Source organism: Antedon bifida, chromosome 4 (genome assembly GCF_963402885.1).
Source record: "Antedon bifida chromosome 4, ecAntBifi1.1, whole genome shotgun sequence".
Lineage (NCBI taxonomy): Eukaryota > Metazoa > Echinodermata > Crinoidea > Comatulida > Antedonidae > Antedon > Antedon bifida.
The window spans coordinates 6,527,052-6,540,290 of record NC_136229.1 but is presented as its reverse complement, the minus strand read 5'-3'; the positions used below and the strand labels follow the sequence as shown (position 1 = coordinate 6,540,290).

The following is a 13,239-nucleotide window of genomic DNA, read 5'->3' as shown; positions in this document are numbered from 1 at the left end:
TATCGAAAATTATATATATATATATATATATATATATCCATTCTGCAAACAGTACGGTTTCGATCTTATTAGATCTCGTCAGAGCAGCTCAGGTTTCGAAATAACATGTACCGCAGTACTGGCACAATATATAGGCTGAGCCAGGTATGCGGGACATGGTACACTGATTATGAACACAAAGAGTGCACAAGCTCAACGAGCGTGCTTTGCAAAATGCTAATAGTATTCACAACAAAAATGCACCGTTTCGAACTGAAGAGTGCTCTACAACACAACATACTATATGTATATAGCAGAAATATATTTAAATACTTATACAATTACAATTAATAATAATAGCAACAAAAAATATAAACTGGAAGTTAAATGTTATGAAAAGAAATGATATACAAAAGCGGATACTGTATTGTGTAACTGCAGCATGTAACTATACTAACATTTATTTTATAATAGCAGGAATTAAATTTAACTAAACTAATTTTTAAAAGAGTTCCAGAAGGTCTTAGGTCCTTCAAATATAATAGATAGACGGCTTATCATAATCATGATTAGGCCATATTTATATTTACATAATCATAAACATCACCATTGTTGTCATCTGTACTATATATTATATTGTTATCTGCGGTATTTCGATGTGTTGCATGTAGTCCGACTGCTTTTCATTTATTTGAGATTCATTGGTCACATTGAAACTACTGTAGCCGCAACAATTTCCAGTACACTAAGCAATACAATAACAACAACCAGCAACAGGATTCCAAGTATTATAATGACTAAATCTTTTAAATATTCATCGTAATTGAATATGCTCAATATATCGTTTGACGAGTTACATTTCGTTCGATAAGTGCCGGTCACCGTGTTCTCTGTTGGCATGCCAACATCACCAGAGTTCGTATTTGTTGTGATTTTTACTTTTAAAATTCGAAAGAATTTAAGTTTATTAAAAGGCCTAATTATGATACGCCATGTGTGGCAAAATGTATCCTCTTTACGAATATTAATCTAAGTCTAAGGAAATCAGCATATGTTGTCAGGTCAGAGGCCTAGTCAGTTTAAAATCTGCTATATTGTATATTGGCTAAGCAGTCATCTGTATATGTCTATTCAGATTTGAGGGTACTGTAAGATCTGTATTCATTCATTCGATTAAAATTGCCTTCAGGTTCACCCAAAACACAAACATAATCTATCCGTTTTTCATTCCATGTATTTATTATACCGCGATGTAATTTAACTTACATTTTCTTCCCAAAATGAGGTGAAGAAGCCATTAAATGAGTAAATTACGTGAAATTAATAACATCAAGCTTAGAGATATAGACGCAACGCAAGGACGAGATGCAATGCAAGCCAGCTGACCAATCCAACCAATTCGGATGATCCATCGCTTGTGATTGGTCAAATCACTTACGTTTTGCTTACGTCCTTGCGTTGCCTTTTTATTGGCCACTATTCTGTGGAAGCTCACATGCATAAAATAGTTGATAGGAACATGGCACGTCGTTCCATGTTGTGACTGAATTATGCATGTTCCATAGATGACCACAGTGCTCGTTGTGGTTAGCATTACCATTGTCTGGCTGGTTATTACCCCAGTTTGTGTAAGTTACCAACTGGTTGTTGTCGCTCCATCTCCAAGAACCTTCCAAAGCTGCATCAGTCAAACCAAGCCAGATGGTAATGAGATAGTTAGTTACTGACATACCACCTGTAGCTGAATTCCAAAGTAGTGCAATAAACTGGTTTTCGTCATCAGTTTGGATTGACACCAAATGTCCCATTGCAGCCCTTTAAGAATATTCACATTAGTTTAACCCACACATATCTACAATGACACTGTTCTCAATTCTTTACATAGGCCTATTGGTATTGTTTTAACGAAATTATGTAATAATAAGGAACACTGATAAGCAAAACTAAGGTACAAACCCATTGAAGTGTGTGTTACAGCTTTTCTCTGCTTCAGACCACGATAGTTTGGTCCCAAAGATTCGATAGCAACTGTTTTGAAAAGGAGTCCAGAATGCGGGGCATAAACCTACTGGATATGACTCGGTACCAATAGACAATACAGCTATTGTCAGTGCTAAAAACACAATCTTCATTGTTTACGTTTACTGTATGAAAATTAAAATATACAATTATAATTATCTATTCTTTACGTATTAAAATGAAATATGTATGCAAAATAATACTGGCGTAATCATAAAATAAAGTTTTTAAACGATTTGATATCTCATCTTGCGTCATAATAGCAAAATCGAGAATGGTTTATTTATAGATTAAAACTTAAAAAATTGTTGTATTGTTTAGTTTAATGTGAAAACCTACAATGGAATCTACTATTTCTCTTGCACTGAGAATTATCCTCGCCGATGTCTTTATAACGCGCGCGTCGACTTGGCTACACTTAAAAAGATGCGCTAATTTACTAGGCCAAAATAGAATAGATAATATATAAACGAAACTGAAATTTTGCTGCATTAATACATCTAAAAAAAATACCATGATGGAAAATGTAGGCATTCAACACTTTCATTAGTAGTTTTTAGGACAAGTGTAGAAGAACTCTCATCTACTTTGCCGACACATTTCAAAAGGTTAACGTGCATTGAATTGACTCATCCTTGGCATAAAGTGCATTTAGGCGTCATGAACCAGATTCTAAACTGGTTTAAATATAATGATTGCTACTGTCTGCTATTGAAACAAGACATTGTTAGACAGACTACAGTATATCGAGAAGAAACACGTCCGACGGTCACTATAGCAGCGCTTATAAAATGCTGGCAGGGAAAGATCACCAAAAACCCTGTGCTTTAAACCAAACCAGAGTAACCGTATCTAAAATGCCAGACTCCAAACATCTTCATCTTCACTCCACTGGAAAACCTGGCTTGTCAAGATACCAGTCAATTCCTGAGAAAAACTGTCTCACAAATAAAGAATTACCATTCAACTACACAGTTACTGTGCTAATTTGAGAAAAGATGTAAACGGTACTTACTCGTGAATTATCAAGACTTTAGCAATATACTCAGCATATTATAGGTAGACCTAAACTGTTTTGTCGTCTCACCTCTCGGCAAATCTTGGTTTTTATGTAATTGGTTGGGGAACTTTACAGATGTAGTAGTTGGCTTTTCTCTAAATCCAAATGTTACGTTGATATTTTTATTTGATCATCGCATTTTGTTTAGAAGAAGAGTAAATTAACTTATGATAATTATGTAATTGGCTGTTTTATAAGTCTCACGTCTAGCAATTGTTAATCTATTTATTTAGAGAGATCGTTTCGATAACTTCACAGATGTGTTATAATGTTTTGAAATCATTATTTAAACAAAGTATCTGTTAGTACTTATATTTATGTTGCTAATTGATTTCGTGACACACAGTGTGTAATTAACTTCGGAGATGGATCGGCGTCAGGATATTCTTAAACACGTCATATCATGAACACAAATCCAAAAACAAGAAATGAAAATGATGAAAACTGAAATGATGATTCTGTCTTGGAAACATCCTCTTCCATAGGCCTACTTACAGAGATTGTTTTCGAAAAAATATCACTTTTCAAAATTATTATTGTCATCAAAAATAATATTGTCGAAATTTGCCCTGCGTATATGTTTTTTGATGGTAAAAATATTAACTTTAAAAATTCCATTACTATGTGCTAATATTGCTTCCTCATGATCTTATGATGCTATATTCAAATCTAAAACTAAGGATGAGGTGTGTAATTCAGATAGATTAATTCAGGTTTTGAGCAAATTTACAGCAGTGCTGTCAGTCAGTTTCTCTCTGTAAAGGAATAAATAAATAGAATAATACCACACAACCAAATACTGTAGAGCTAGCAAAACAGAGTTGGAGGAGCAGAGTCTTCACATCTGAAGTTGGCTCCAAATACGAAGAATAAGAGTTAAAGGGTAGAAACACGATCTCTATTATACGGTATACGCGTCTGTATATTATTTTTAACCAGATCATGTTAAGGGAAGACAAATACCTCAAGGTTTAAAGATGGAAAGAGTAGGAATTACACTTTACTTAACCAGGATATAGGACCGAAAATCGTTAAAATACCAGCATAATCTTTTTTACATTTACATGCAAATTTTGTATAGATATTAATATTTATTTCGTTTCAACATAACACATAAGTAAATTAGTAACATTGTAAAACTGAGAAGAAGCTTTTGCAGCTAGTGGTGCTCTAATAAAGAAAAAAAATATATATAACTGTAATAACATGAAATATAAAGTTTGTAATATACAAAGGTGGATACTGTATTATGTTAGTCAATAACTGTAGCATGTAACTATACATTAATTTAATTACAGACTAATTTTTAAAAGAGATTTTAAAAGATGAGACAAAATTTAGAATAAAAAAAATCTCCTCAATTAGTTCGACATCATTATTATGTTTGCGGATAAATTACTTTTTTTAGACCAGTAGTTTGTTTAATGTCTATCGGTAAAGCATTCTAGATTTTAGGTCTTTCAAATATAATAGATAGACTGCATACCATAATCATGGTTAGGCCATATTTAAATTTACATAATCATAATCATCATCATCATTGTTGTCATCTGTACTATATATTATATTGTTATCTCTCTGCGTTGTTTCAATGTGTTGCATATAGTCCGACTCCTTTTCATTTGGTTCGGATTCATTGGTCACATTGAAACTAGTGTGGCCGTAACAATCATTTGTAAATAGCTCAACATGTTCCATTTTATTTGTGTGTCTACTATTTAGGCCTACTTTTTGTGAAAGAGGTTCCTTATGTGCTTGCTTTAATCGCAATACTTCTGCTGTATGTTTCCTTAGAGAAGGTTGATCTTCATCATCTGTAACGCCGTCTCTTCGTTGTTTGACTTTTGTTTTGTTCTTAATTCCAGTTTTTGATTTATTATCGTAGAATATTTTCAGTACACCAAGCAATACAATAACAACAACCAGCAACAGGATTCCAAGTATTATAATGACTAAATCTTTTAAATATTCATCGTAATTGAATATGCTCAATATATCGTTTGACGAGTTACATTTTGTTCGATAAGTGCCGGTCACCGTGTTCTCTGTTGACATGCCAACATCACCAGAATTCTTAATTGTCGTCATATTTACTTTTCAATTCGAAAGAATTTAAGTTTACTAAAAAGTTGTACAAACTCACCAGACACTTACGCATCTTTTCATTTCCATTCAAATTAGACGTTTTTATCAAATTCTCTAACCGCCACACTGCAGTGTTCGCTACCAGCAGTGTCTCTTCAAAGTTTCCAATTGTGGGTAAACCTTTAGAATGAGTCTCCAGTATGGTACACAAACTCTTATATTCTACGGTTTGTATACAACTGCTATTTCCTCCTCCCCTAAGAATTTACCTAATCTTCTCGGGATATTTACCAATCATGTATGTAACACCGAATGTTAATCATAATCATATATAAGTGCTGATTACCATCATCCAGGCATGTGTATATAACTATAACATTATTGTTTCATTTTCATTTTGTTATTTTGATAATATTTTTGATTGGTTTTAAAGTTTACTGAGGTTTTTCCAGAAAATAGTAATTATGTTTTTTTTTACGAAATATGTTTACTGTATAAACATACTAAAAAACTGTAATGATACATTGGCTTCATATTATCGGAAATATAAAATAAAAGAAATTTTTTTCAAATTTAATGTTGATTTAACTTTTTGCATTTTCAACTGTTAAAATTTGTATAATCTTTTTTAGATTCAAAGTAGGCCTACTACAATTGTATTGATCCGGCATCTGTTTGGTAGTTACGGGTTCTGTTTTGTCTGTTGGCATTCGAAGCTTATTTTTGTCTGTATAATTTAGGCATACATTGAACCGATTTGCAGTACTCGCCAGATGCTCGACAGCAATAACTAGTTGACAATCTATAGCACATCTCACTGCAATGTCTTTTTTTTTTTTGCAATTCCAACTGTAGCTACACAATAAAAGCAATGTTCGCATCCATGTGTCGCTTTGTAAGTCTTGATTTTTGGCCATTTATTGTTGTCTTTCATGCCGCCGCGCCCTTTGTGACGTACTCTACAGTACACACATTACATTCTCAATGCATATGTCAGCTTAGTTATTGTATAATGTCAATTCTTATTATAATCACAATCATACAGTGATCTGCAGTAATATTTAATGAAACATTTTTACGACAAAATGACCGGAAGTACGACATTTGACCATCGACCCAAAATGTATGTAAAATATAGAACTAAATTGCAATAGATTTTTACATGATAAAGACACACTTTCGCATGCAATCAAAATAGAAAGTAGATATTTTCTTTCTTTATTGATGATATAGCTTTACTTCATAAACACAGCGTGATAAACAATAAGCAATAAAAAGTACATACATTTTGTTTTTACACATTTCTAATAGGATCCCTTTTTTCAACTAGTTTCATCGATATATCGGTCATTCATGCGCACATAGTAATATAAGTGCATTAAAATTGTTTACGTCATAAGCCTATTATTGATTTCAAAAGAAATCATAAGACTTCGTTAGTAATTTCTCATGAAAAACAAGCAAATTTCGAGCTAGATTCGAATGGACCGATAGTTTAAATTTTGTTTTTAATGCACATTTTCAAAGAAATCGAATTATACATATTACAGTAATTTAATTTTTAGTAAACTTTGTTAACAACTTGCTTTGTATTGAAACGATGTATAGTTAAAATATGGAAATAAACGTTTTCGATCATCGAAACGGTCGTATTTCGAACAATCACGTTATCGAATTTACATATGGCCAAGTAATATAATTATGATACGAAAAGAAACTGAAATGTTTGCCTTTAATCACATCAGTTTCGAGGATATTGGACATGTATCTAAAAAAAAACCAAGAATAATATTATCTTCTTTATTCACATCTCTTTTGAGAGAATACATTTAAATGTCAGTTTAGTTATTATTGTTCCGCATTCTTACTTAAGCTTGGTTCCCACTAGCGACGCAACGTAACGCAATCTACGCAACGTAAGCAAATGCCCTTCCAATAATTGTGTTTGCCCCCGCCTGCGTGAAATCAAACCTGCGATGTTTGCAGCACAATTGCGTCTTTGGTTCCCACTTGTGATTACGCAATACAGCAGTTTGCGTCGATACGTCGCTACGTTGCGTTGTTCTAGTGGGAACCACGCTTTAAGATGATATTTTAAAATATTGTATCATCATCATCATGGTTCTGTACAACTAGTGTCGTCTTTATCCTCTATTTCTTTTTTTCGCAGTTTAGGATTAATTGGTCACATTGAAGCTACAGCCGTAATATTCATTTGTGAAGAGCTCAAAACGTTCTGTGTTATATGTTACATTTTGCGAGGTATGTACCTTATCTGCTTCCTCATCTTTAATGCTATATAGGCCTAAACCTTCAGATTGTTCTACCTTAATACTTTCCTTCGTAGATTCATTATCTTGCTTTGGTCTCACTACGTTTGTCAGTTTACTTGTTGAAGGCTGATCACTTTCATCAATACTTGTATATACATCTTTAGTTTGTGCTACTTTTGTAGGCCTACTTTTCGTCGCAGACTCAAATTGATCATTGACTTCTTGCTTGGGTCTCGGTACTTCCGTCAGCCTACTTGTTGAAGGCTCATCACTTTCATCAATACTTGTATAGACATCTTTAATTTGTGCTACTTTTGTAGGCCTACTTTTCTTCATAGACTCAACTGGTTCATTGTCTTCTTGCTGTCTCACTACTTTCGTCAGTATACTTTCATTAATACTGGTATACACATCTTCAGTATGTTCTGTATTATGTTCTTTCGGAAATTGTGGCTTTTCTGTAACAGCTTTTGCTCTTTTATTTGCTGAAGGTTGATGGTGATCATTATCAAAAACAACCATATAATATTCGTCTTCAAATTGTTCCACTTTCGTAGTTTCTTCGGTAAATTTAGTTGATTCTTTATCTGCTTGATTTGGTCTTGCAATGTCTGGCTGACTATGATATGTTGAACGTTGATAATCATCATCTGCAATGCTATAGTATATGTCTTCAGATTGTTTCACATTCGTATTTTCATTCGTCTTGGGTTTGAAGGATTCATCTGCTTCCTCTGGTTTTGCAGTATTCACCTGTCGATTGGCTGAAAGTCGATTGTCACTGTTTCTAATGACATAATATATGTTTTCAGATGGTTCTTCTTTTGTGCATTCCTTTTTAAATCTGGACGGCTCGTTGTCTGCTTGATTCGGTCTTACCGCTTTCTCATGTCTCCTTGTTGAAGATTGATCTTTCTCATCTGCAATTCTATAATATATATCTTCAGATTGTTCGGCTGATTTACTATTATTTGAAAGTAAAAGATTTGAAAATGATTTGAAAGATTCATTGTCTGCTGCCTTTGGTTTCACAGCCTCTGCTTGTCTACTTGCTGAAGTTTCATCGTCATCTTTATTTCCATAATATACGGCTTTACGAAGCTTTACATTTGTTTTGTCGTGTTTCATTCCAGACTTCTCATCGTGGAATCTTTTCAGTACATAAAGCAATACAACTATGACGACAAACAACAAGAGTACAAGTATTATAATGCTAAAATCTTTTAAATCTTGATCGCAATTGACTTCTATCCAATAACTTGTCTCTGTTATATTGTTTACTTCAAATTCTACAGAATCTAAGGTTATAGGCCTAGCTGTATGATGGTTAGCGGTTATCATTTTGTCTGTTGGCATAAGTCTACCCTCATTCCAAGAGCTTGCATGTATCTCTGTTATATCGTTTACTTCAAATTCTACAGTATCTGACGTGTGCTGAATAGATGTAGGATCTGGGTTAGCAGTTATCATTTTGTCTATTGGTACCGATCCAGTTTGTGTAATGGCTACTTCAAATTCTGCCGAAAGTCTGACGTGATTTTCAGTAACACTGTAAATACCAACAGACAAATCATGAAAGCATGTCTCTGTGCCAGTATTGTGAACGTTTCCATTCAATATCTATTTATACGTAGGCCTACTTTGACCAACTCCAACCTAGCTACACAACAAAAGATGCTCTCTACCACCAGTTCAAAGTTTGGATTTTCACCACTAATTATTTCTATACTCGGTATTTTAAGTTCTCCCTTTGAAGTCTTTGAAAGTTTGATTAACATTCACTGTCATTGAAATATCTGTGTAAGTTGATCCTCGTCCAGGCATATGTATTATTCCTTCATCATTGAAAGATGAAGTACTTATTTTTTTAACGTTTTCTTCAGAGAATGTTTGGTAGTAATTTGAATAGCTATAACCACCTTGTCCATTTATTCCGTACGTTTTATTTGATCGTATGAGCCATATTTAACAAAGTAAAAATTTAACAGGCTGTTCAAGTTCTTCAGTTATATCTAACAATCAGCAAACTGATCAGAAGACACATATTAAAACACGATATATTGTAGAACGTTAGTAGACATTCTGTTACAAAGCAAGTGGTGATTCCATCTGATCAATATAGATATGAAAATAAACTTTTCAAAGAACTATTTAGACCTAAAAATAGACCCAGAAATAGAAAGAACAAACTTTCTTTTTATAGATATTTATGTATCAATCAATCAAATAAATTAGACATAACTTCTATCTTGGTCTCTGCTGAAAGATTCCATTAGTGCCAATTAACATGATGATTGGATACGTGACGTGTCCATCACTTGAAAATGATACTATATTGTTTCATTTTGTAATTTCTTTGGGAACAAAATAAGAAATACATTATTTGAGAAGTGATTTGAAAGGTATCGATCTTTGTATTGTATTGATATTTGTAGTTGATAAACTAATAAGATAAATGATTATAAATACCTTAAAATTCCCCATTACAAATTGTGCATACGCTATGAACTTTCACAACTATTTATTCTGCGTTTAAGTTTAGAAACAAGCATTACTTTGGTTAACAGCATCATTGGTGTATTAAAAAGGTATAAATAGTTTTCAAATTTGTAAACGAAATCGTAGTGCGGGTAAAAATAGATTTTCACACAAAATCTGGAATTCGATATATTTACACCTTTGTATAAATATTACGATGAATTTGAACAAGCCAAACATCTCCAATGCTATACCTGCCATTTCACATACAGTAAGACTGACGGATTCTAAGCTCAGAACATATTTGCAGATTTAAGCTATAGGCCTATGTAGCGATACTCTAAAAGCAGTATTATTATCTTATTGTATTTAAGTTCATATTTACTTAGTAGCTTGTATATCCTCAATGATCATATCTTAGTTTGATTTTACACATTCCACACTCTGAATTAATTAAGACTGTACCTCCTTTATCTAGGTTTCCATAACAACTGGTCCATTTTGTGGGTTTTGTGGTGGGGAATAAGAAAGTTTTATAGCCTGTGTTATCTAGGAATACTGTGAAATTGGATAGATGAGTCAGATCTGTGTAGTTAGTATTGAGTTTTAAAAGTAAGCAGTTGTGTTATAATTAATAAAAGCATTTGTATTGGAATTCTGTATTTCATCGATTTTGTAGCTGAAATTGAGAACCTGGGTTTAAGTTATTATTGTTATTATTTTGTGAAGAGCTACATATACAACATTATATTGTCAGTTAGTTCTATTCATAGCGTCAGAATCAATCATGATTTTTACAATCGTTGTACCTGCTAAACACTAAATTAATGAATGGTTTCGAAAAATAAACTTTAGCATTAGATCAGGGAAAAAAATGGTAAGCCTAAATGATAGGCCTAAAGATGACACAAATAAAATATGACTACATTACATATTAGGTAAACCGAAACATTTACAGATGGACTACGAATATTACTTTTTGCACATTTCAATGCTAGGGTACTTTTCATACAGCCATTAAATCCACTAATCTAGGCATTGACGTTACGCTTAAAAAAAATATAAAAAAATGTATTTATTTATTTATTTTTATTTCAACAATATTTTACGAGGGTGGTCCATCCAGCCGAGGCTGATCAGCAAAAATACAACATGACGAGACATAAACATGTAAGAAAACAAATTAAATCAAAATAAATATACTGTAAAAGAGTTTGCCTACAGTACAGTAGGCCTAATGTATTTTGATATACACAAAATGTAAAAATATAAAAAGAAAAATAATTAAATAAATGCGATGGACACCGCAAACGAAAAAAAGTTTGACAGTGGTTCCACTGCCGTACATTGACCCGTCAACGGAAAACAACAATTTAGGCCTATTCTATTATTGAGAATGTGAATTAAATGTAATATTGCTGATAGATTGTATCATTATTCTATGACTAATCATATTTTGCGTGATAACAACTGATCGCGTGCTACCTGGATTAAAACAAGTGTTTTTATGGCTTCTCATGACGCTGTCTGGCTCACAGTCCCGCCCTATTGCACCTCCTCTTTAATTTATACGCACGTCACATGATGTGAAATGATAACAACAACATCCTGAATATCAAGGTTAGTGATTGGAGGATGTACTTGTTACATCCTGGTATTGCAATGAAAGGAGGCGGAGTTATCATGGAATATGTACACGCTTTTTATTTCAACCATGAAGAAATAAGTATATCTCTACGTTTCAACATAGTGTGATCATCACAAATATAGTTTTAATTAGAAAGTTTAGTGATTACGTATTAAGAAATAGGTCATGTTACCTATATTATATATAACCTATATTATAAGTCACGACAAACCTAGGGCCTATACAACTATACTTGACAAATTATTTAGAAAGTTTAATGAAGAAATAGGTCATGAGACCTATATCATATATATAGACCTAACCTAGTCACTACTAACATACAAGAAATAGGTCATGTTACCTATATCATATATATATATACCTAACCTAGTCACTACTAACATACAAACAAACCTTGTATAGGGCCTATAAAAAACTGTAATTGAAAAATTATGAAAATGATTAATATGGTAACTAAAACCAATGGTAATAACATTACCATTGATTTTTAGTGACCATTATTAATCGTGTATTGTGCTACTGTAGGCCTACAATAATGAAATATCAATAATATAGGTTCAGTGGTCTAAAGACAGTTCTTTCCCATTAGTCTTTCTCCTTTAAGTAAATACTAATTAAATAGTAAAATAATATTCTGAAAATAAACAAGACCATGTACATGGCTGCAGTCGCGTGCGCAAACTTGAGTTAGTGTTTACCGACCGACCGACCGACATAGTGAGCTAAAGAGTCGCGTTGACTAAAAATAAGGGAGAAAATAAAATTCTTGGAGTTGTCGAAAAGAAAATTTTTTTTTAAGTGTGTGTGTGTGTACATTTTGTTCCACAGAAGAGAAAACAAACCCGCAAAACATTTTAGTAATGAATGCTTCAACAAACAATTGCTTCAACATTGCCAAAAATACTTTTTAATTGCTGAAACAGTTCACGCTTCCAATAATAATATTTCCAAAAATAATATGCTATAAATATAAGTTATACGACGAAATTGCAACTAAAAGTAAACGATACAAAATATTAAACTAATAATTAGTATCAACAACTGTACTGTTTCGAAGAAAACTCTCACAATTGCTAGTACGGTCATGACTTTTCAATCGATTTCTCTTCCGTGTTGAAGCCGATACAGAAGATATGATGGAAAACTTTAAAATGAAAAAAACAACATAGAAACCTGCAACAATTACGCGTTTACAGGTCTAGTACTACGTCATCAAACCAACTTGCTGCTTTTCTACTACAGCAAAGTAAAGATGAATAGTTTGATTGAACAAACAACGGCAGAATAATAACCTCTAAGCAAATCTGTTTATTAATAATAAAGTTTAGCTTACCCGGTTGTGCCCACATACAAACAGGCTTCTTTCCATTGTGTTCTACATCATAGACTACAAGATACAAACCAACAACAAAAGGATAGAATGCATGGCCAGCTAAAACAAAGGCACCTGGCATCTATAGAAATGCAAATGAGCTTACCCAAGCGAAGAAAGCAGAGAGGTGGCAGCAAACTAACTTAAAGTAGCTTAGTAAGCCTATTGTAAATGTATACAGTTTTAAATAGTGAAACAAAACCAACAATTTTGGCTCCAACTGTTACATTATTATCATAATTAATAACAGAATGTATATTTTGTAGGCATACTTTATTATTGTGATCTTCTTTGTTGTCTATCATTAATATAGCTTGATTAAATT

General features: G+C 32.8%; 1 protein-coding gene across 1 annotated transcript; it reads right to left on the bottom strand.

Moving 5' to 3' along the window:
• Positions 1–1,133: 1,133 nt before the first annotated feature.
• On the bottom strand, positions 1,134–12,964 carry LOC144841313 (alpha-N-acetylgalactosamine-specific lectin-like). The gene is made up of 3 exons (XM_078697606.1): positions 12,876–12,964; positions 1,936–2,123; positions 1,134–1,794 (listed from the first exon to the last, which is right to left on the bottom strand). The coding sequence occupies exons 2-3, from the start codon at positions 2,109–2,111 to the stop codon at positions 1,446–1,448; spliced, it is 525 nt and encodes a 174-aa protein (XP_078553732.1). The 5' UTR covers positions 2,112–2,123; positions 12,876–12,964; the 3' UTR covers positions 1,134–1,445.
• Positions 12,965–13,239: the final 275 nt, after the last annotated feature.